Here is a 26,830-nt window from a genome sequence, read left to right as displayed (position 1 = left end):
AAATTTGTAATATGAGTTCTCAATTGACTGCAAAAGCTGGCAACATCGCACCAGACTGATAGAAAATGTAGAATGTATTGTTCAAAAGACAGAAATAATTTTTGTTGGATTGAAAACTTGGTAATGTAATATTTTTTTCGAATTTGATTGATTATATTTTGTTATTGAAAATGTTGTGTGGAAATTTTTTTAAAATCATGTTTTATGAGAGAGTCCAAGGAGGAATGGAGTTGATATTTCAGATATATAGTTGTATTTAGAGTAAAACCTGTTATTTCGCGAGAGATTGAGAATTGATATATGGAAGAGCAATGATGAAAGAATAGTTTATTTCCGCCCGTTTGAACTGGATACTCACTATATGGCTGGATCGAGTAGGTTGTATTTTTAGTATTTCGGTTTATTCTGGGCAGAAACCGGTGAACCCCTTGAAGGTACAGACCTGAAAATGGTATCAATCTCTTCGTGAAGATGTGTGTCTCAAAAATGTTTGTCATCATAGAAAAAAACAAGTGGGCGGCTAAAAATATGCGTTTAAGAGTTTGAAGTTATATTCACCATATTGAAAGTTGGTGGAATTGCATAAATCTTTCGGATAGTGTAGTATGATTATTTTGAACCTTCCAGATGGCTAAATTGATTCGATATCATCGACATTTTTGGAATTACAGACGATTTCTTGAAAATCGACATATTTTTGCCGCCATCTTGTTTCTTCCATGATGACAAACCTTTTTTGAGATTTCCATCATGGATAATCCCTTTCTACACATCAATAAAAAGAGATTGATACCATTCCAAAGTCTGTACCTTCAAGGAGTCATGAGTTACACGGTTTTCTCATTGTTGGGATTGGCATTTGGTGGAAAAAGCATGTTTTCCTCTGCAAACAGTACTTTTTACACTTTTTCTGATGACGCTCCAGCCGTAAAATATAGACTTACAGCCTTCAACCAGATGTCATCTTGAAGCTTTGGAAATATTCTACAACACTGTGCCAATAATACTAGTGTTTGTCTACTGCGAATACATATACAGGGTGAAAAGTGAAATATGGTCCCCAAAAATTTATGTTCCAAGTTTTCGAAATTGAATAAATGATGGGAAGAGTGGTTGAAATGAGATGATTCCCTTGAAGATATTTTTTTTAATTCTAAACAGTTTGGTGGTGAAACCAATTCGATATCTCTCACAATAACTGAATGACTAGCGATATCAAAATTTATGTCAATAATGACCGCCATCTTGTATTTTTCAATGATGTCGAATATTCTCGTTGTTTCCATCATGAATATTCTTATTCGTCTTGTTGTAACGAAGAGATTGGGACCATTCGCAAGTCTCTATCTTGAAGTAGTCATGGAAAAATCGATTTTATAGTTCTAGCTTGTTACCCTATGCGTATGGAAAATGCACCAGAAATCATGCAGGGTTTTCTTTGGAGGGCGCTGGAGAACTCATTTTTTGTCGTACAGCGCATGAAGATATATCGTTCCAAATTAAAAAAAGCGCTCTAAATTTCATAGATTGGAAATTTCTCTGTATCTCTCGCACAAAAAAAATTATAATGGAATTAAATTTGGAAAATTTAGAAAAAAGTTTTTTTTGGGTTTTGAAGATTATATCTGCAGAAATATGCGTTTTAGACGAAAATTCTATATCACAAAAATTGTAGAGGAAGATTTTTAAAATATATTTGCGTCTGAAAAAACGGTTGTAGCTCTTCAACGGTTATTAAAATACCAGTTATATAGCAAAACCCTGAAAATTTTGGCGGCCATCTTGTTTCCGAGATGTTTGCCTGTGATTTCGTAATCACGATCCTTATTATGCTAGACCTAACGGAGAAATTGAGACATCTTCCACGGCTGTTACTCAAAAATGACCACGGAGTGCCTTATTCATGACATTTGCGCCCTGACTATAGACTAAGTAGTAAGCTCTAACGATAAACTCTTGAGACGTCATGGAATTCAACCTCCAATCAATAACACAATCTTCAATTCTTCATAATGTCTCTATGTCTCTCTCTCTCTCTCTCTTCTTCCTCATTCTCCATTTTTCCCCATTTTCTATTTTTCCTCATTTCACGTACTGCAACTCTGTCTTCAATGACATGCAAGTTACACTCAATGATAAAATGCAGCTCTGCCAAAATTATTGTCTACATTCTGTTTACTCTCTTGAACGCCATGATCATATCACCCCAGCACACATTGCTAGTCCTACTCTGAAGCTTCCCGATCAAAGACGTTTCAGAATAATCAAACTTGTTGGAGATACTTAAAAATATGGCAATCCTGATTATTCCAAGAACGATTTCAAATTTGTTCCCGATGGTAGGAGGATAGATGTATCCCATACTAGAACAGGTGCAAATAATCTTAGGATACCTAATCACCGAACTACTATCTATTCCAAATCGTTCCTTGTCAGTGCTTATCGTGAATGGAATGAGCTTCCCAACTCTATCAGATGCATTGAGAGCCGAGCGGGCTTTATCCTGTCTTTGAAAAAGTATGTTATAGAGAAAATGACTGAGTCTGTCCAACCCTAGAGCACTGCATGTCAAATATTCTAATCTTCCTTCCTTTTCATTCTTCATTCCATTCATTCATCCATTTTCCACATCCCATCTCCATTTCACATAATGCACCATCGCATCTCAAAATTTTCTGCTTTTTAGTATTGTATATCGTCAATATTACTCAATCGATTTCTAAAATTGTAATTAAATCCCGCCCTATAACGTTTGTTCCAATTATCTAATGTTAATCATCGATGCAATATTGTATTCACTATTACTCATTCTAATATCATTCATCTCATTTATTCATCCTATAATATTCTAAGATTCAAATCAACTAGTTCTTTACTTATTGAGTAGAGTTTCTCATTTAGAAATTACTTCGAGTTATAATTCCCAACAGCTCTATTCCATCACAACCCGGTCGTGTGTTGATGGGAAGGATATTATTCTATATCCTTCTTAGAGAAACGACAATTATTTGTTGAAACACCGCCGATTTATGAAGTTACATCACAATATTATATAATCGTTTTCCTAATTGCATTCAATCTTTATTCCCCATTTATCAATTATTTATACTTTGTAAAATTCGTTGAATAATAAATTAGCATTACCGTCATTGAATGTAAATTAGTGTATGAGCCAGTAAATATTCAAACATACATAAATAAAGAAATCTAATCGAATCTGATCTCTATCTCACTCTCTCTCTCACACTCTCTCTCTCTCTCTCTCTCTCTCTCTCTCTCTCTCTCTCTCTCTCTCTCTCTCTCTCTCTCTCTCTCTCTCTCTCTCTCTCTCTCTCTCTTAATTAGCTAAGCTTAAGCTACTTAGGAGAACCCAATTTCCCCAGCTTTTAACAAAGTCTTGCTAAACTGAGTAAGGATTCAATAATCCTTTCAAAGAGTTATTAAACAATGATAGTGAAATAGTGAATATTACTAGTACAGCAACTCTGCATCTTAGTTCTTTCAACTTATCAGGCGGAGTAATGAAACATTGTTCACCATGAATAATCCTTCAAGAAGTACCTTTGATTGAATGTAAAGCCTGTAGCTTTGCTTTTCGGCGGAGGGCTATTGAGCTATACAAATATTTGGGCACCGAGCTTTGCTCGTTTTTTATTTATTGTTAAACAGAACACAATTCTTTGAAATGATTGGAGAAGCACTAACAGGCACAGCCCAGAACTGTCTCTTCCCCGAATTTTGATTCATACACTATAAATATTCCAAAAGTAGGCTATGCTCCATACACTTGAATTCAGGTGAAATTTTCAGTTCAAATATTTGAAAACATAAAAGTTCTAATTTAGATTGTTCACATACAAGATAGAATAAAAAAAACCACTCACTAATCACTTAGAACTGTAAAATAATGATTAAATTTGAATATTATGGTATATACAATGTCATGTCAACAAATCAGACTACTGTATTTTGATCCAGTCAATCAAAATTCCTAGATTTCTCGCGAGATACGGTGAACTAATTGATTACACAGCTGATCTCCCACACAGGCACACGCATCTTCTGTTATCGACAGACGTTGAAATCATCATCTGTTTTTCCAAGGATGAATTATCCTTTTCATGTCCTTCAGCGAGTTTTCCCAGTGATGAGACCTAGTGCAATCGAGTTTTGATATCATTAACCTACTATATTCCAAATTTCGTGAAAATTGTTAGAGCCGTTTAACATAAATAACCAGATAACCAGATATAAAAATAGAAAAATATGAACAGATATACAGAAATTGCTCGCTTAATATAATAGGATAGTACCTGTTTGAAAAGAAGTACTAGGACTATCCGCTTGAGGTGACATTGGAAATTGGAACATAAAAGCCCTCTACCATGGGATATCTTCTCGTGATATCTTTTCTCTATCGTTGTACTGATTGGCAATGTAGACACAACGCAGAGCACAGGTACTCACAGACTTTACTAGTGCGCATCTATAGAACATTGTGTCTGGTACTTAGTTACCAAACTGTGATACAGGAGTCGACATCGTTGGCATCAAGTGCCATTTCATATTCAAGATTCAAGAATTCACAAATATTGAAGACAAGGTCCCAGTAGACACATAAAATGAGGCGGATATTGTGACAAACGGGAACTGCTACTGTGTACCATCAAGTTCAAAATCTGCTACTTGCTTCTGTCATCTTTCACCGAATACGTCTGTTAGAAGATAAATCGATGATATTTAGAGGATACTCTAGATCTTCAATTCTTCATGGTATTGTAGATTGAATAAAACAATTTTGAATGAATGAATGAATAAATTCTCTGTAGTTTTATTTTTAGATATCAATTTTTGAGAAAGTTTTACAATTTATCAAAAATGACCAAACATAACTCAACTAAAGTTATTGTTGCATTGTGCCGTGCTACCAATTTCTCCTAAATCGGTTGGATAGCAAATTTTCACCTATTAACCTAAGGAAGGTTATCGGCTCCAACGTAATAGATTCTTGGTAAACAATGAATGGATCTATCGCCTATGAATGAGAAATCCAGTTTTCAGAGCAAATGAACTTATAATCTTCAGAAGAATTTTGGCAATACACTACACAAATACACAAAAAACAATATCTTACACGCTTAAGCATCTAAAGTCACTACAAGCTAAATACTTATCCAATTTATATAGTTGAAAACAATGGCTATAGGCTTGTATACACACAAATCAAAATACACAAACTTAGAACAACATAAAACTGTTCAAAACTCAATTTAAAACATTAATAATCCACTCAAACAGAAAAATATTTAGAGAGCACAAAATCAGAACACACGCTACCAGCCATTATTTTTAGAGAGAAGGAAGCCTGGCAGGCACAAAGGTACAGAGCAAACCAACTCCAAACAGTGTCGATGTCATGGACACGTCACCAAAAAAAATTATAAATTACAAGTTTAGAATTCACATTTTATATTTGTTCTCAATAAAACTTCATTTTGAAACTGTTATTTTAAATTTTATATATCCTCTATATTATCTGTTAATTCTGTTAACTCTGTTTACAGAGTTTGTTTTTTCAGTGATACCATTGAACATGCAACACAATCATTTACGATAAATTCTCACTCAAAAAGTTGTCCGTATATCAATGACTCTGATATTTACTATAAAGTTTTATAGATCTCGAATTGAAGATTCGATTCCAATCGAGAGAAAATGTAATATTACAAATACCCCCCTCTTGACATGAAAAATTTCACTGTTTGAAAATTTAAAGAAAAAATTACATTGACCCAAATGGAAATTTTGAATTGTAAATTCGAGAACAGTAACAATTTTTCTATAAAAACATTACATGTTGTCCTATAATATTGAAAATTATTATAAAAATTCATCAATAGCATTTGTTATATGTTTCCAAACAATATTTCAAAGTATAGAATATCAAAATTACTTTTGATTTAGCTTTATAATTTAAAGGAAAATATATCAACAGAAAGTTTAATATATAAAGAATAGTTTTTTGAAATTGCACATAAATTTAATAGATTGAAAAATTCAATTTTTATTGCATAAAAAAAATTAGTATGTTGAATAAAAAATTTATTATTATTATTTTTTTTAAATGAATTGATGAATTGTTACATTTAATTTTCACATAGAATTTCAATAAATCAAAAAATGTTCATTTCTTTCACTATTGACGCGGTTGATTTTATCGATGCAAATTTTGAAAACAGTCCGTTAAGGCACTCAGTATGATTTTCAGTTAAGTGTGACTTCAGTGTGATGACGTTAGTGTTGGGCTGATCCGAATACTCGTAGTGTTGGGCTGATACTTGTAGTCGACTGATGCATATCAAACTCGATACAGGTGACATCTCAGTTAGCATTGCCTCATGCTTGTAGTAGACGGCTGCATACCAAACTCGATACAGAGTCACGTAAATTTTGTATCATATTTGTAATTATACAATGTACATTTCAGGCTTGAAATGACAATGTAATTCGTCTTTTGGAAAAGAGATAGACGCTGCATACAGGATTAATTTAGGTGAGGATTAATTTAGGTAAGGTTTGGTTTTTTGATATTTTCAGTGTTCAAGGTTTAGAGTTCTGCATACAGGAATAATTTAGGAGAGGATTTTTGAATCAATTCTTTCATGATACTGTGACTGTTATTCTGAATTCAAAGTTGCAAACGTGAACATGGATGGCAATTACCTCCAGGTAATGTAGTAGTGTTGAAGTTTGAGATACAAGGTCAGCAATAAGCGTTGGCATTGTCATTGGCGTATGCTTTGGTGTCGGCATTGGCATCGGCGTTGATATTGGCATTGGCATCAGCATTGGCGCAGGCATTGGCATCGGCGTAGATATTGGCATTGGCATCAGCACAGGCATCGGCATAGTTATTGGCGTAGATATTGACATCAGTGTAGATATTGGCGTAGTTATTGGCATTGATATTGGTGTAGGCATCAGCATAGATATTGGTGTAGTTATTGGTGTAGTTATTGGTGTAGTTATTGGTGTAGTTATTGGTGTAGTTATTGGTGTAGATATTGACATCAGAGCAGATATTGGCGTAGTTATTGGTGTAGATATTAGTGTAGATATTGGCGTTGATATTGGCATTGACATTGTTGTAGGCATCAGCGTAGATATTGGTGTAGACATCAGCATAGATATTGGCGTAGTTATTGGTGTAGGTAGTGGCGTAGTTATTGGTGTTCAATTGATGAGTCACACTAGTTCGAAAATCACTAAAATGTTCTTAACACTCTTCATGGCGTTCACTTGTTGTCGATTTCGAGATTCACGTGATAATTATTTCAATGTTAATGTCTGTGCTGTACCTGTTATCTTAAAATGCTTATAAACTAAAAGGAAAATTTTGATTAGGCTATCAATACAATCTAATACACATGAAAATTATTTTTAAGTATATAATCAATATAAAATTGAAATTTGTTAACATCTTATTATACAGTCAGCAATACATAAATTGTGAAATTTGGAGACATCAATTACAAAATTTCACTAGAAAAAAAAATTTCATTTCCATTTATTCATTGTTCAAATATTTTATAAAAAGCAAATTATTCAATATTATCAATGATCGTTTGTTGGATACTATAGTTTATTTCGACTTTTCAATGTTCTGAACACAAACTACATTTCATGACAAAACTTTACTATCAATCATTAAACAAGAAATCATTCAAAACATCAATAATATTTTGCTTCAGAGGCAATCAATATTCATAAGTAATCATCTGCATCTATGGCAATCAACATTATTAATCATTATTTTGCATCTATGGCAATCAACATAAGTAATCAACACAAAAAATATTATCTCATTACTGCCTCTCTAAGTCATAACCTCTGTTATTCATTCTTTAGGCAATAATGGGTTTCCATCTCAAAAAACAATCACATACCAGCAAAATTCTAATCAGCAAACCCCATTAAAATTCTACATACACTCCAGCATCCATTTCAAACGATAATCAATCATATCAAAATTTATAGAACAAACAGTTTTAAAATTTAGAAAAAGACATCAATTACAAAAACTTTAGAGAAATTTTAACCTTTCACTCATTTCAATTAATAATATAACAAGACATTTTTATTTAATGAAAACATTATTATTCAAGTTAACTTTCATTAATACATCTCATATATATGGCTACACAATTCATTAATACTTTCAAATTTTAAAGTTTATTATTATAACAAAAGAATTTATACATAAGAATAGATTTCAGCATGTTCTAAATTAAACCATTTATTTTTTAAATAATTCCATAATTTGAAGACTGTATAATAAATACAAACATTTCAAGATTACAATACAAAGATGATCAAGATGGATAATGGGTAAATAAGTTCCCTAAAAAATACAAACAAGAGAAAAAGAAAATTGGGTAAATAAATTTCCTAAATAATAAAAAGAAGAGAAAGATTAATTAGAGCCTATCCTACATGTCAGTACTGAACTTTCATAAGGAAGTATATTTAATAAAATATACTACTATGGAATTTTGTAAATTCCAAGTATGACTCTAATTTGTTATAATTGTGAGCTATCACTCCCACAAAAACAACTGGTGAAGGAAAAAATATGTTGACTATTGTGACTGGGTGGAGAGTTCCTAGATGTCTGTAAGGCAATGTGATAGCAGACTCTAGTATCGGACCACAAAAACAAAAGTATGCAAAAGTTTTTACAAACATTTGATGTTGCAGTCTTAAGGTTTTTATATCGCAAACAAGTAGGTCAGATAATCGAGTCCAGCCATATGTGGTTCACGCCCACACCTCTAAAAGAATCACACCTACTTGTCTACCAAAAATCCAAAGTATTGGACAGCAAAAAAAAATAAATAAATAAAATGCAAAATGGGTTAAAAGCCCAAAAACTATAACCTAATTACATATGGCTTATGGCACGATATGCAATGAAAGATGAGAACATGGGACATAATTTGCTCTGAAAAACCTAATTACCTAATATGATACTTGACAAGAAAAATAGACATAATTAAAATATGTAATACATGATGAAAAAATATACCGCAAGCAAACAATTATTTACACTACAATGGATAGATTCTAGAAAAGTTAAGTTTTATCAACAATTTAAAGATTAGGAAAATGAGCTACTATTTTAACTTCCAAAATTATTTCAGAAAAATACAAATCAAATGACTATGGACAAGATTGGTTAAGATATGCATAATAGAAGAAATTTACTGAACATTACACAAAGACAGGAAAGAATCGAAATTTGAAAAGATTAAGGGCCAAGAAAAATAGGCTACAGGAAAGAAAAAAGACACAATTATGGACTCTTATCATACACTACACTGCGTAGCGATTATGCTATTCTGAATCCCGGCATAACACAGGATTCCTAATCGTTGTGTGCTGGAGAATACCCTTTCATCATGTGATTCACTGTCATCATCTTGTAAGTAAGCAACTTGAAACAACCTTTGAATACTAACACATCAATGGTGACTTTGTGTTTTGTTTTCTCCAAGAACATGATTTTATTCATGGGTTCATTTGTTTCAACAAAGCCATTTTGCTTACAAAAGTTAGTCATGTTTACTAAATAATGCTTTGCATACACCTTTTCAATTTTCAGTTGGAAGTTGAATTCATCAACTTGATTCAAAGCAAGATTCATTTTGTTTACATTGTTCCTAACCTCTACAGAAACCTGTCTCATGTAAACATTCACTTTATTTACTGTTTTCCTAACATTCAATTTGGCAATACTACTTTCTTTACTGTTGACTTTCAATAAAGACAACTCCCTACCTACTACATTACTCAATCCTACTATCTCACTAGGATTTACTTTTTCAATAACATTAACTAGGCCTACATTATCTGAAACTTGAACTAATTGATCTTGAATCTCAACACTACTATCATCCTGCTTCAATTTGCCTTCATCTTCATGACTATCAATCAATGTCTCATGTGCATCTTTCAATAGAAGGTTTATACTAACCTGCTCTAGTCTAATGCTAGCAAATTCTTGCTTCATCTCATCAAACCTAGCACTTTGATCTTGTTTCAAATTATCAATCTTAGCATTTTGCTTATCAAACAGTTGTGTTAAGGCAGCTATTAACTCATCATCATTTTTAATATTTTTCATATTGTATGCCATTTTGCTAGTCTGCACAGATAAATATATTCATTAGGACTTGATCTCTCTTGAACCGATTTCCCACTCAGCAGTATACCATTCATAACCTATCAAGATATCTATCCTACTAATAATTTTTCATAACCAGGAATTTCATGGTGTACCATTTGGGACATATTTATTTTGTAAAATGGTCCCACCACAGGGGTAACATTTGCCGTGCTACCAATTTCTCCTAAATCGGTTGGAAAGCAAATTTTCACCTATTAACCTAAGGAAGGTTATCGGCTCCAACGTAATAGATTCTTGGTAAACCATGAATGGATTTATCGCCTATGAATGAGAAATCCAGTTTTCAGAGCAAATGAACTTATAATCTTCAGAAGAATTTTGGCAATACACTACACAAATACACAAAAAACAATATCTTACACGCTTAAGCATCTAAAGTCACTACAAGCTAAATACTTATCCAATTTATATAGTTGAAAACAATGGCTATAGGCTTGTATACACACAAATCAAAATACACAAACTTAAAACACCATAAAACTGTTCAAAACTCAATTTAAAACATCAATAATCCACTTAAACAGAAAAATATTTAGAGAGCACAAAATCAGAACACATGCTGCCAGCCATTATTTTTAGAGAGAAGGAAGCCTGGCAGGCACAAAGGTACAGAGCAAACCAACTTCAAACAGTGTCGATGTCATGGACACGTCACCAAAAAAAATTATAAATTACAAGTTTAGAATTCACATTTTATATTTGTTCTCAATAAAACTTTATTTTGAAACTGTTATTTTAAATTTTATATATCCTCTATATTATCTGTTAATTCTGTTAACTCTGTTTACAGAGTTTGTTTTTTCAGTGATACCATTGAACATGCAACACAATCATTTACGATAAATTCTCAGTCAAAAAGTTGTCCGTATATCGATGACTCTGATATTTACTATAAAGTTTTATAGATCTCGAATTGAAGATTCGATTCCAATCGAGAAAAAATGTAATATTACAATTGTTGTGGCAGACTTTAGCCGCATGCTTTGGCATGCACTGCCACTAACTCCCAGCGGTGTCCTATCACTAAAGCTGTCACATCTCAGTTAATATTGGCCCAATCTTAAAACATCAGGTATCAATCGATAGGTAATTAAATTTACTAACAAAAGTTATTTCTTCAATTTATTGCACAACAATGTATGATATATGTCAGATTTGCAATTTTTACACATGTCAGTGGAAATGGCCTGAGGCAAGAGAAGCATCGGTCGTTATTTTGAACGACTTCAATGAGTTTATTTACATTTTCCATTTTGAATTTCTCATATCGATAGAGTGGGTGCAATGCTTTGCAAAATACAGAAGTGAGATTGTTGGAATTGTATTGTTTATGCAGTGGCACAGTGTTTGCTATTGAAGGTTCATTACTTTCCAATACTGTGTTGGATGAACTGGCAAAATTGGATAAATTCAAATTCTGGATATTATTTGAATTGGAAATTCTCATACCCTTTCCCAAAGTGATAACAATAGTTATATGCTTATCAAGAGTGGAAAATACAGCTTTTTCTCCCTGAGGGGAAAGATTGAACAATTTTTAATTTCAAATAGGATTTCCATCCCCAATGGAACCTACTGTCAAATTATTCTTGTAAGAGAAATATTCAGCTATTTGATAAATTTCCATCAACTCTGTATTATTGAAAGTTGCGGATTTCAAAAGTTCTTGAGCGAGCTCTCCAACCCAGGTGGTCACTAGTAATAATTTCTCTTGATCTTTCTGTCCCCAGAACGCAGCTGATCCAGAACGCAACAGTGAGCAGCGATTCAACAGAGATGCTGCGCCATTCAGTTGTGATGACCGTGGTGTATTGCGTGGCCTATGCGGTGGTGTTTTTCGTGGGCATTGTTGGCAATTTCGCCGTGGTGTCTGTGGTGCTTCGTAGCGGTCCACGCATGCGCACACCCACCAATCTGTTCCTGGTGAACCTGGCCTGTGCTGATCTACTCGTCCTCATCTTCTGTCTGCCATTCACCCTCGTCGGCAATATTATGACAGGTTGGTGAACGGTTCAGGCTAGCTTCACACACATTCGGTTTCATTTGGTTCGGTTCGTTACGAAAACGAATGAGACTACATATATCAGGTTCTAATTCGTACGGTTCTATTTAGGTATTTTCTTCTCAGACACAGCTGTGTTTGGATTTCCACAATATTCATGCTGGTATCAAAATATAACAGCTGGTGTTCGAATAGTAAGATGTGATTTATTGAACTACAAGATTTTCAAGTTAATTCGAAATTGTGAACTCTTTAAATAATTTCATTTTGATTATGTAAATTCTGAACGTTCAGACTGATTATGTTTTTAAATTGAAAATTTGTTTCTTGTTTTGACACATGGAACATAACCTTCATCTCTTCTCTCCATTAATGGAATCATGTAATTTTCATGGAAAAAAATAATAATAAGAATTATTCCTGATATTAAATCTATCTTCATATTTTTTTAGCAAACTATTCATTGAGAAAAAACCTTCAGTGAACTAACTGAAATGAATTGACCATATGATTTTGACAAACAAGATTTTTAAACAAATAATCACGATATCAGGTTAAAATAGAAACAAAAATCAAGCATCTGTGAAAGACTTTGTTTTTGTTTCCTGTTTCCTAGCAACGAATTCGAATACGATAAAACCTATACGTGTCGAGGGGGCGTTCGGTGCTATGCGGTTGCTATTCGGAACCGTATTCAAACCGAATTACTGTTCCACACTTATCGGAATCTGCAGAACACGAACCAAAAACGAAACGATCCGAACCGAATGTGTGTGAAACTAGCCCTACTAATAATTCAAAACTGATCATTCACAAATAAATCATCACGCATCATCATACTCCACAGCCTTCTTCTTCCTCCTGCTCTTCCTTCTCCTTCATCATGACCTCCTTCTCCTCCTCCTCATCATCCTAATCCTTCTTCCCTCACTACTCATACACTTCCTACTACTCCACCACCACCAACTCCTCCTAATCCTCATAATCCTCCTCCTCATCACACTTCCAATCCTTTTCCTCTTCTTCCCCATTTTCTTCTACTTTTTTCTTATTTCTACTTCCTCTACATAATCATCTTCTATATTATCCTTTTCTTCCACTCCTCCATCTTCTTCTTCCTCCTCTTCTTCTTCTTCCTCTTATTATCCTTCTTCCTCATCCATCTCGCTCCACTTCTACTTCTCCTCTTATCCTTCCCCTTCCTCATCATCATCATCATCCTCATCATCGTCCATACCATCTTCTCCTTCAAGTCCTCCCTCCTCTTATCTACCATCTATACTCTAATTATATATAAAGACTTATAAATGCAAGGGATACGAAATACGTGTTTGACACATCATCACGTCTGAATTACTAATCTGATTAACTTGAAATTTTTCATGGAGAATACCAAAGATGGTCAAATGCCTATTTTCATTTGTTTAAATCGAATAATTATTATTTCAATAATTGAAAAAGAATAATTCAAATTGTGATGCTTAGTTGTAAGATGGAAGTAAACAAATCGTTTTCCATTGTAAATTGTTACAGTTGTTAATGCTTCCAATATCAACAACTAACTATAAAACTAAATTCCATCCATTAGTGCTTAAAACAAATCCTTGCGGAGCACGGGTTACCTGCTAGTCTATTAAATTATAATGAAGGGAAGAATTAACTTATAACGTACGGGATAAGAAACTCACGAGTGACGCATCATCTGAACTACTGGACTGATCAACTTGAAATTTTGCTCATAGATTGTTGATTTAGAAGCCCATAAAAAACAGGGCTTCCTCCAATTGACTCAATAGCTAAAGGCCATTCCACACAGCACGTGGCATGCGTGGCTGGACGCACGCTAGCTAGCTACTTTTCAAAACATCGCTTCCCAGCTAATCAAATGAAGCAATTCACATAGCAGCCACGGCCACGCGGCAACGCTTGCTATACTAGCCAGTAGCCACGCGTGGCTACCGTTCGCTCTCTGAGCGATCTTTTCAAACGTGTCCGGCCACGTTTTGGTCCGAGCATGCGCAGAACATATACTAGACGTATACTATCGTATAGAACGTATACTATCATTGAAAGCCTCAAGGTCGCGCATTAAATGATGGAATTCGCCATAGGTCTTCCTTTTTTTATCGATTGGATGTAACCACTGGTCCCGTGCTGTCACCGAATACAATAAAACCAGCTCATTATCATTACTACTGCTGCTGTTGGAGTCATCAAACCAAGGTAAGCCACAAGAAAATCCAGATTCACACCACGGGACCGTCGGAGTTGACATCTTCCTGCATACTGACGGGAAACGTGGCCGGTATAGCATCGCAACAGTCGTAGCGGTGTGAATTGGCATGTGGCTAGCGTGGCCGGCGTGGCGTACGTCCAGCCACGCACGCCACGTGATGTGTGGAATGGCCTTTAGTTGGTAGCGCACACGGTTCATAAATAAAAGGATGTGGGCTCCAGACATGATGAAACTCATTTTTCTTGCTGGAAATTTTCAACTCCAATAAATATTACCCACGTGACTTCGAACAAAATGATCTATTATAATATTATAATAAAATAGAAAAATTGGTTCTTGTCAAGTACGGAATAATAAATCCACAAATGACGCATCTTCACGTTTGAAATACTGGACTGATTAACTTGAAATTTTGCATATTAACAATTAATCTACCGAGGATGCTTATTATTTTTTTTTAATTCTTCGAGATTTCATCACGTCAAGTTTTCAGTTCGACAAGATATCAATTAGACCCTCCTAGCTATAAATAAATTGCATCAACCCTAGGGCCTTTACGAGCTTTCTTTATTCTATCCTGCAATGTAAATCTCTCCGAAATATTTAATAAACGGCACCCTGTTAATAATCCCATATTAGCTTTGTAGACTGGTAACTTCTAGGTTTGTAGTTGTGAATACTGTTTTCTCAAAGGATATTTTGTAAATCCACTTCTTTTGCGTATTCTTTTAGAATCTCTATCTTTTTTATTGCAGCTTCGCCCGAGTCTGCCATTATTGCAAGATCATCTGCAAAAGCCAAGTAGGGTATTTGTAGTTTATTTTTCTTAGTCCCGAGTGAGACTACTACCCTACCTGGTCTCAAATTGTAGAGCTCAGATTTATTCCAACAGGGATTTCAAATTATACATTTATTGAATGGTGGAAATCTGAAGATATTGTTGGTAAAAACTGAAATTCATAAAGATTGATTTTCCTTTGAATTTTCTCATTTCTGAAAAATAGTGAATCAATAAATCGAAATTTCCACTCAATACTCATTGGAGATAGACAGCTCATTTTATTCGACATTTTATAATCTGAAAACAAGGCTAGAACAAATTTCTCTTCATGATGACTGGATTTGACATAAATAGCTGGAAACTTGAAGATTAACCGGTTTAAGGGTCACATATTGTATTTGGCACAAGGAGATTTTGCATGGAAAATTAATGGTTTTGGACTTCTCTTATGTATCCAAACAATATAGGTATTAAAAAATCTGAACTACAATACGTATTGCAAGCACACTCACACTCTAGTTTTCATGTTTATATTGACTGGACTATCACTAGACACTATTCTAATAAGGAATTGATTTTTTTGTAGAAGTTGGTCAAATATTCTAGTGTATAGTGATAAGAAACCAGAATGATTCCCTAAAAACAAAACAGAAGAAATGACACTATATTCGGCGTTTTTTCAGGTGCCAACTCAATCAGCCAATCAGAGAGCTTCCTGCCCTGCCGACTCTGAAAAAGCCTAATATTGATTCACCCTAGAGCTTTTTTTTTGCCGACGATAATTTTTACAGCACTGTAAAAAATTGCATTTGATTCCATTATTATTTACTCAGTTTACATTAAGTGATCATATGAATGGAGCCTAACTTGTAGTTCTGTGAACAGTAGACCTCACGCTCAGTAAGTTACATTGACCTGTTGTTATTTTTTCTCAAAAATTAATAGAAATTTATCAATTTGATATGTATTGAAGAAATCCTAAATAAACATAGAGTTTTCTGTCCTATCGTACCGTGACGTGTCGTCCCGGAATGTGAGTGTGAGCGCTGTTATCAGGTCTGGCTGCTGTCGATACGGCAATCCAATCAACCCATCAGAGAACATTCTGTGTTGTGTTGGCGAAAAATCGGTGTGTTGAAATTAACAGAATGAACTACCATAATGCTGATTTCCTACAAACTTCATTTCTCACTTTCATGATTTTAGAAATCAATTTCCTTTCAATAATATTTGTAGCAATTTTGATCATCAGATTAAAAAAGAACAATGTAAGAGAAAATTTTCTCTATCAATAACTCCAAACTTGAATCAGTAGACAACTGTCTACTAACGTTGATGAAAAGATACATTTTCAAGATGTTCGATGTTTTTGAACGGGTAGTATTATAGTCCACTGGACAGCTGATTTTTTATGTATAATTCTATAGTCTGATTTTTACGGTAGTATTGGCGTATGGAGGAGGCTTATTTTTCCTTTTATATTATTCTTGAAACGCAAAATTTCCAAAAACCTTGTATATACCTCGACGCGCAATTTGAAAATGAACATACCTGTCAAATTTCATGAAAATCTATCACCGCGTTTCTCCGTAAATGCGCAACATATAAACATAAAAACATTTGAACATTAAGAGAAATGCCAAACCGTCGACTTGAATTTTAGACCTCGGTCCAATTAACTTCGCTCGGTCAATTAACTTTTTCAATTTCCGACAGGATGGACAATGGGCTTGCTGATGTGCAAGACAATTCCCTACCTGCAGGGTGTCTCAGTGAATGCCTCGATCAACACATTGGTCGCCATAACGATTGAACGATGGCTGGCCATCTGCTATCCAATGCGCTGGCAGATGACGTCACACACCTGCAAGCTCGTCATTCTACTAATATGGCTATTCTCCCTCACCATCACTTTTCCTTGGATCCTCGTCTTTCAACTAACGCCTATGGATGATGGAAGCAGCATACAGGTATTATAAATTTATTTCAATTCAGTTAATACAGAGTTTGAACTCTTAAAAAGTTTCATCTTTCTAAACTAATTTTACACTATTTGAACGAGCGTTAGCGAGTTCTCAATTTTGACTTACTTAGGGCGAAAGTCGTTGTCCGTCTGTTTGTATATTCTACAATAACTTTGGAAAGAATTGATCAATTAGCTTCAAACTCCAAACACGAATTCTTTGAACAGGTCAAGCTCATTGGACAGCAAAATTGACTCACTCCTTTGTCCGTTGAAAATAACATTGGAAGTGCATAAGAAAAAATGTGTTTTGATTTATTATTTAGTCAGCTGAAGAATACATTGCATTCAATTACTACAGTTTCTCCCAAAGACCTTGGAGAGATATAGACCCACAATGCCTATGCCTTCCCAATGATAGCTCTTACTTGAAATATTGAAGGCTGCCATTGGGGTATTTTAGCACGATATATTATATCTATATATCTGTAATGTTATAGATTACAAAAGAATAGGTATGTAATAATCTGTATGTATAAACCCCCCTTAATGGCCGATTTCAATTCCAACAAGGTCTTTAAAATACAGGTCATGACACAATCCCGTGAATCCCGTGATGCATTGCAAAATCGCCATTATATGGGGTCCTAGTTCACTAATTTTCAAATTGATCAGCTGTTACCATTATAGATTCAACAAAATTATGTGTTATTTTGTTACATTGTTCATGGAATATTGCTTGGCTTTGAATTGTAAAATAAATTCTTCCCACAGATATGATATTTAGATTCCAACTAGGAGCTTAATTGTTAGATTGGGAACTACAAACTTTTTTTGAGGTTAACCTTTTGTCCCAATGCTTTATGAATCATAACAAGTTACAAGAATAAGAACAATTTCTAATGATGAAAAAATGAATTAATGAACTATTTATTATTGGAATTTCATTATTAAAAAATCGAAAATCTGAATATTTACATATTATCTGAATCAGAATATTGTTTTTCAAAAGCATAATGCATGATTTTGTTATGAGCAGATTGGAATGTTTCAAATGTACTGCCATAAAGACCTCATATAATGGACGCTCTATGAGGAACACGAGTGTCATGACCTGTATATTATTAGCATGACCTATTCCACCCTCTAGGTTTCCTAATAATTGCGAAGTATTGCTACGACGCGGACTAGCTACAGTCGGGTATGGGTCGGGGTCAGTAGCCGTACTGACAGGTGGAGTTACCGGACCTACACTTCTCCCTCTATCCTGATTCTTTACCCTCTGCTTCTTTCGCGAGATTTTTACTTTCAGGGGAAGAGTGTTTGCCCGTGCCGTTGCTGGCCGATTCGGCCCTCGGCCTTTTGAATACAGGGTGGGTGTTAAGGGAGATTAAGATAACCCTATACAAGGAGACGGTTCTGACTATCAGATCCCTACCAATAATTCTATTTATAAAGGTAGTACGCAATCTGAACCAACTGCGAATTGACGGCGAGCAAGCTGTACCTGCAAGCCCGGGATGTAGGTTTTCAATGGGGTTAAGGTGAGAGCTATAGAGAATAGGGTGCAGGGTATGAGGTATACGGTATAAGGTATAGGGAACAGAGAATCAATAATAAGATTATTATTCTCTACAGCAAATAAATGTCTGCTCAATAATCCGCAATCTGAGAATTGCGCTCTAGCTCTCAGCAAGCTGGACCTGCTAGCTAAATACAGTATATCAATTTCAATTATGTGGTAATTAAAATTTAGAGAATAAGGTTTTAGGTGTAGGATTTCTGGATCGCGAGCCTGCAGCTGCGAAAGGATTTTCAGCAATTCTGAAACTGCTAAACAGGATTTCCGCGCTAATCTGATGACTGCGCGCCGGTTATTAAGGGCCAATCTGTGACTGCCCTTAAGGGTATGGGAATCACTCTCAATCGTCCGAAACGCTTTTAAATTAATAGTCAGTATGTCGACTATTATGAGAGGATAGAAAAGATTTTTCACAGACACAGTCTGTAGAATAATATCGGGAAGACAACAGTCTGTCGTTGTCAGGTAGGAAAGGATTTTTCCAGGATTTTCCACAAGGAAAATATCGAGTCAGAGACTCCTAATTCAGGAAAAGATTTCAATAGACTTTTCCAAGTAATTGCCAGTCTAAGGACTACCACAAGATCGATCTCTAATTTGCAACTGAGATCACGGGAAAATTCGTGAATTTTCCACAGGGAAAACCAGCAAATAATATTTGCTATTAAGAAGACAGGTTTCTAAGAATTTTAGAAAGGATTCGCGGGTCTGAAAACCGTGACTAGGACGATCTCGAATCTGGAACTGAGATCAGGAAGGATTTTAACACAGGAAGAATTAAGAGAAAGAAAGAGAAAGGATGCCGCAGTCTAGAAACTTCGGCGAGGAAGTCCTCAAGCTGTACCTGAGAGCTAGAAGGGTTTTAGAATAGGGAAAGTGAAGAGAAAGAAAGAGAATGGACGTCGCAGTCTAGAAACTTCGACAAGGACGAACTCAAGCTGCACCTGAGTTCTCTAGGAAAAGGATTGGACTTTTCCTACTTGGAATTACAGCAAGTCAGAAACTGCTAAGCGAATTTAAAATACAGGGCCACTCTATAGTATGAAAACTAAGCAAGGAAAATTCACCATAAATGATAATAATCTCTCTACAAGGATAAGAATTAATCGAGAAAACTATTCTCAAAAGGAACAGGGATTTTCCCACAAGAATAAAAATTAATTGAGAAAAACTATTCTCAAAAAGGACAGGGATTTCCCTACAAGAATAAAAATTCAATGGAGAAAAATTACTCTTTAAACTAAAGGCCACCTTACTACAGAGAAGGAAAAATATACGGACTACCAGTCCTGACATACAATTACCTGAAATGACGTGGATACTGACACGGAGAATAGCGAACCGATTCCCACTTCCTGTATTATAAGTAAAAACGTCGTGAAGCGACAGAGTCGAGGCTTAAGAATTAAGCACTCAAAAATAACCCGCTATAAGAGCCTAGCTAAATTTCCCCACTCAACTGTTTGTAACACAAACTTGAGATCCCTTACAGGTTTCAAAACCAAGAATAACTCGTTCACCCCCAGTGATACGAATTTAGGAAAAATAACCAACAAGAAAGAAAATCCCCCAGGAAGTTCTATCTTCAAATACAGTCGGCAATTCGACATACAATATTCCATTCACTAAAATACAGAATAGAATATTAACCCTCTAGTACACCACTATTAGGAGCGCCGCTCGGAACGCAGCCGTACACGAACCCGTTCACCGAACAACTGCTTTCTCCCAGGTCTTCTTGAAGCTGCACTGGGTCGCTGAAAATCAGGAGGCCGGGGGAAGAGAGCTTCCTGACCAATGAGAGTCTGAAAAGACGATCACGCCACTGGTCATGTGACGGGGTTTGACTCAGCTGCTCCTGATGCTAAGGGTACAGCAAATGATGACAATGATACTAATTGCTACACTAATTCAGGCCGGTAAACAATATTTCTATTCCAGAAATTTCATGAAGAGCGATACCAACCCGACTCGGTAGCCGCTCAGAGTGGTAAACAAGATCTGGAAATATCTGGTTAGATGAATCCGCTGCTGATGATTTAAAGGGGTTGACGGCGATGGTGATAATGTGCATGTACACAACTGCAAATCTAACAAAATATATCCGGCAGTCGACCCTATTCTAATTCTAAAATAGAATAAATTCGCTAATTTTACACTAGACGATGGCTCTCTATCCGTCACAAAAATTCACTTTGTGACAATATTTATAGACCTTGAATTCCAAGTACGACACTAGCGCTGCATGTGAGTCTATGCATCTTCAAAGTTTTTGGTTTTTCCATTCATTCATTTATAGCATCAGCTGATGCTATTTTTGGGGACTATGACACAGTCAGTCCATCCTGCGCTGACACATGATTTCAGCTGTTAATATTCAACTTTCAAAACTTATTCACCTATTTACAAACTGATACGGGTTGAGATATCAATGTGCGGTTTCAGTCATTCATTATCTCTTGGAACTCTGTATCGAAATCATGTATCACATGACCACCTTCTCAAAAAATGAATTTGGATTCAAATGAGAGGCGAAGATGTTAAAGCAAGAGAAAATGGTTAGACAAAAACACTTTGAACTTGAACATTGATAAAACCAATTACATCACCTTTGCACTCAATATAACTGGTAAACCCGACGAAAATATGAATCTGAGACTACATTCAAATTGCAACATGAACTTCAATAACTGCACTTGTCCCATAATAAAAAGAGTAACAAGCACAAAATATCTAGGCGTCATAAAAGATGAATATTTGAAGTGGGACATCCATATCAAATTTTTATGCAAAAGAATCAGATATCTTTCTTATAAATTCTACCAAGCAAAAATATCTAAACTCAAGTCATCTTAAAATGGTATACTTTGCACTGGTACAGTCCATAATTCAGTATGGTATTTCAGTATGGGGGGGGGCTGTTATAATTCCCACTTGGAAGAGCTTTTCATAATTCAAAAATCAATCATCAAAACAATCTTAAATAAGCCTAGACTTTTCCCAACCAACCTGACTTTTGAAGAGTTTAACGTGTTGACAGTTAGACAGTTGTATGTAATGAATGTAGTGAAGTATATATTTAAATATAAAAATAATTTCATTTGCACTAATAATACTATCGATACAATTTAAGACCCACCTCAAATAAGTACCTAATCTATCATACTAACATTGAAAATATTAGAAGAAAACTCATATAATTATTTAAGCACTAAAATTAAAAATAAAATTCCTGAACAAATTATTAGCTGTGCCAAGATAACAAAAAAAGTAAAAACAGATATTAATGCTTGGATCAAATTTAACTACTTCTTCTACCTTCGAGAACTATAAAAAGTTAACAGAGAACTTTTCTGATTAGTGCGCTCACTTCCCCTACTTGTGCTCTATCACATCCCTTTCCCAATCCTTTCCAAAAATTCCAAGGATCGAAAGCCTTCCTATGACATGGATAGCCATAGTTGGAAGAACTTTTGATCCTCTACCCTTCTTCACCACATAACATGTATAAATTTCCTTCTAATATTGTAATGTGTTCTCATATTTATGTTATTTATTTTATACTGTAATGTTTTTTTATTGATGTAATTAATTTTTATTTCATATTGATGTATCTTATGTGTGTGTGTGTGTGTGTGTGTGTGTGTGTGTGTGTGTGTGTGTGTGTGTGTGTGTGTGTGTGTGTGTGTGTGTGTGTGTGAATAAATAAATTGAAATTGAAATTGAAAAAAGAGAGTAATTTTTGAAAAGTAGTTTTTCATTCCAAGTAGGATCCTCAATGAAACCTACTGGAATTATCTTTGTTAGAGAAATATTCAGCTTTTTGCATGATTTTAATTAACTCTGAATAATAAAAAGTTGCTGGTTCTAAGGATTACAATATAACAGTTCTTGAGCGAGCTCTCCAACCCAGGGGGGCACTAGTTGAACCAAGCTAACTCTTTAAACCAAGTTCAAAGTATTTGAACAGGGTTTACTTTTTATTATTATTTCATCCACTGACCACCTGTAAAAGGGGTATAAGGATTTGTCAATTTATCATTAATCAAACAGTAACATGTCATCTATATTCTCAAACCTTCATCTACTCAGTCCCGTATGCAGATGCTCGGTTTCAACTGTGTCTAGAGTAAACGCATTTAAACTTGAACTCAGTTCAAACCACCAATCAGTATGCTGGATAGAAACGAATGAATGTTTAGTTTAAACAAAATTTTCGAAGCACTACTATGAGTTGCTGCTGCCCCAATCCCTCAATTTTATCAAATCAGAATTTAGAAGCACGGGTTGCCTACTAGTGTGAAATGTTTGGTTTTAAAGCATCCAAATTTGAAAATCTACTTTGTGAAAGTATTCAAGGACTAAACATTTTGTGGAGTGAAAACCTACAAGACTCAACCTATTTCGGATTATGTGTGATCTAAAGCCGTGTTCACACTGAACAAATGTTCGACATACATGTTCGGCAAACATGTTTGTTGAGGGGATCAGGGACAAACATTTAAAAGAGTTTGAACAATCATTGTCTGTCAAACAAAAAATTACTGTTTCTCCAAACATTTTCAGTGTTCGATGTAAAACACTGGCCACGGGCAAACATTGTTTTTGTATATACAGAGTGTCCCACCAATGTTGTAACAGCCGTTAACCATTTATTTTACTCGACATTTCTGACAAGAAATGTTCAGTAAACTTTTTCCCTATCTACCTTAGTTTACGAGATATATTGATTCTTCGATATTTTCAGAATATGCCCACTTCTGGTCATTACATTCTCAATAACTCGAAAACTAATGGTCGAATTCAGATTTCAAGGGTATTGTTGGAAAGATAATACCATTTCACAAAGATTAATGTAATTCTATCTGTTAGATATTTTGTAGTTTTTTATTAGGGCTTAAACTTAAAAAAATGCTATTCTACAAATTCAAAGTCAAATTTCAAACCGTTTTTTCTCGATTTTTTTCTGGGTAATTATAGTGGTTTCAATATTTCATAAACTTCTCCATTCCATGAGCTTCCGAATGAGTATAAATTCGAAAAGGTAAGTTCCATGATAAAGTGCTCAAAACTGCTAATATCTGGAATGAACACCTTCAAAATGAGGAAATTCACAAACAGCATGCATCAAGTGGTGATCTTAAGGTGAAATCACCTGATTTCTCTCTGACAATATTCAGAAGTTTGAATCAACATTTTAACATTCTACGATGATATGGCTTTTAACTTGCGTTATTTCCTGTACCATAAATCCTGAATGAAATAACAAGGAGAGTGTATGTTTCAGCCTATTTTCAGTAGCCTATAGTTTGCAGTGTGCTTTCCAGTGAATTGGCATAATTGATATGTATCAACTTTGGCTAGTAAAGAAGTGTTCACGTTCGTTATCATGAAATTCACCTTGATTGAGTACTTGATCATGTTATTGGTGTATGGAGAGTGTGGATGCAATTCAAAGAGGCAGAGAGAGTATACAGGAGACGTATATCTCATAACACATTTTTAAGATTGACACATGTCAATATAGTGGGGGTCTAGGATCAGTTTCAAGGTACGAGAGACTCGTCTTAATTTCTGAAGCTTTTGAGAATCTTATTCTAAAGTATTTCGAACAGAATCCTTGATCAAGCATCCGGCGGGCAGTTGGGATGTTGGTTGTTTCAAGAATGATATTTCAAAAAATATTGAAGAAGAATAACTTTTGACAATTCCATGATACCCCAGTTCAAGAGTTGAATGAACCTGATACTGTTTCTTGGATGCATTTTTGCCTTTGGATCTTAGCACAAGATTGTGTTTTAAACATTTTATCGACTGATCACAGATAAAGGTATGTTCACATGAACTGATGCTGTAAATTTCCACAATACACATTGTGACGATTCGTTTTAGTGGCTACTTAAAAACCTAGTTCTTTAAATCATATTATGAAAATCAAGGCAGAGGCAGCAAACAATGTCGAAATTAATAATTATCAACGTTACCGTTAACTGCGATAACAATATCAAATTGAATCAGTCTCTTCCAGTAAACCAATTGAGTTCATATTACTTATTATCTTATTTATTCTATCAATTATAAAATTATTATACTAAAATCGCATTTATAGGTTGAGGGAATGTTGTGGTAAACCTAACCTAAAACGTTTGAATGCTCAGAACACTAGTATAGAGCTGAGATCAATCGTCAGACCTGCGTACCGTAAAACGGGGTTACTTAGGCCACTTTTAAAATTCAAACACCTGGTGAATCTAGACCAATCAATTTACAGATTTGAAACTTAGTGCAAAACTTGGGTCTGTATCTTGACTTATTGTTTCATGTAATAAAAAATTATTTGAACAATTTTTCACCTGAAAAAATATAAAAAACATGGTGGTCTAAGTTTCCCCCTGGAATGGGGTAACAAAAACCAGGTATGTTAAATGAATGTTTGGCTCAAGTTGAATACTCCTGGGGTAACTAATTCCATACACTAGACTAAGAGAAACAATATTCATGTTTAAAAAACTGAATTTAATGGAGAAAAATAATACAATTTTTATTTTTAAGATTAAATGAGTGAATGAATGAGATTTTGGCTCAAGTTTAACACTTCTGGAGCAACTAAATCCATACACTAGACTAAAAGAAACAAAATTCATGTTTTATATGAGAAAAATAATAGTTTGAAGAATTATTTACATTTTCTAGATTACCATAAATGATCATTTCAACTCATACAAAAAAGTGTGGCTTTTCTTGTGGCTTTTGTTACCCCGTAGACAGACCAGCTGAGAAAAGAGAAGCATCAGGAAAAAAATAACCTCAAAATTGGAGAACTAACTGATGCATCATCTAGACAGACAATTGAGGTTATGTTTCGAAATAGTTACTAATCTTTTTAAGATTAAATGAGTGAATGAATGAGATTTTGGCTCAAGTTTAACACTTCTGGAGCAACTAAATCCATACACTAGACTAAAAGAAACAAAATTCATGTTTTATATGAGAAAAATAATAGTTTGAAGAATTATTTACATTTTCTAGATTACCATAAATGATCATTTCAACTCATACAAAAAAGTGTGGCTTTTCTTGTGGCTTTTGTTACCCCGTAGACAGACCAGCTGAGAAAAGAGAAGCATCAGGAAAAAAATAACCTCAAAATTGGAGAACTAACTGATGCATCATCTAGACAGACAATTGAGGTTATGTTTCGAAATAGTTACTAAACTTGAAAGAGAACAGACTGGGATGGACAAATAAAGTTATGAGGGGTATGAAATTTGGTACAAATTTCCTCCAAATAATAAATTTTTTTAATGCTTTACTTCAAATCTTAGTAATTTTTTTTTGCATCAGCTTGAAGTTTGTACAATTTCCAACTCATAGATCTATAAACATCCAGGATTTCTGAAATCAGTGTTACCATCATGGGCTCTTGAAATTTACCTTGCAAAATGGCTTTTGTTACCCTGTAGGCTTAAGTAACCCCGTTTTACGCTATTGTATAATATAATGTGATGGCATGTTTATTTGTGAATTATTATTTTTCGTCATTGTGTGGAAAAGGAAAAAGGGATCTATAATGATAAGCTAATCAAAATTATTAGCACAATAAACGAGTTTATTTTTGACAAACACATTGTAAAAAATATATAGTATTCTGATGTACAATAATAGCAAAAAGTTACAAATAGGCCTACTCTTTGTATGTAAGTCTACATTGACAAACGGTATTATTTAATTTAATTACATTTATTGTTTGGATTATCGACAAATAAATATTAAAAAATAGAAGCGATCTTCCTAGATTTATTCCTCTTTGCACGAACAACCAATCAGAGGACAAAGAACCCTTCACCTATACTGTTGGAATTGAATTGTATTTTGAAATGATTGAATTATATTTATGTTTTAATGTATTTATTCGTCTTGTAAGTCAGGGAATTGAATGTAAACAAAGGAGCCATTTTTCATAAAAATATGACGTGTGCACTACATCACTCAGCTACAACCAATAGCAATCGTCCTATGC

General features: G+C 34.5%; 1 protein-coding gene across 1 annotated transcript in view; it reads left to right on the top strand.

Annotated features, from left to right (window-relative positions):
- LOC111061583 (neuropeptide SIFamide receptor-like) overlaps nt 1-26,830 on the top strand; it is a 48,750-nt gene that overhangs the window by 10,300 nt on the left and 11,620 nt on the right. Inside the window, exons 3-4 of the mRNA XM_039435310.1 lie at nt 11,977-12,245; nt 16,982-17,235. Coding sequence (XP_039291244.1) covers nt 11,977-12,245; nt 16,982-17,235 — 523 coding nt within the window. The remainder of the gene's footprint in view (nt 1-11,976; nt 12,246-16,981; nt 17,236-26,830) is intronic.

Source organism: Nilaparvata lugens, chromosome 9 (assembly GCF_014356525.2).
Source record: "Nilaparvata lugens isolate BPH chromosome 9, ASM1435652v1, whole genome shotgun sequence".
NCBI lineage: Eukaryota > Metazoa > Arthropoda > Insecta > Hemiptera > Delphacidae > Nilaparvata > Nilaparvata lugens.
Note: the sequence above shows the minus strand (reverse complement) of the source record. Positions and strands in the feature narration are given on the sequence as shown.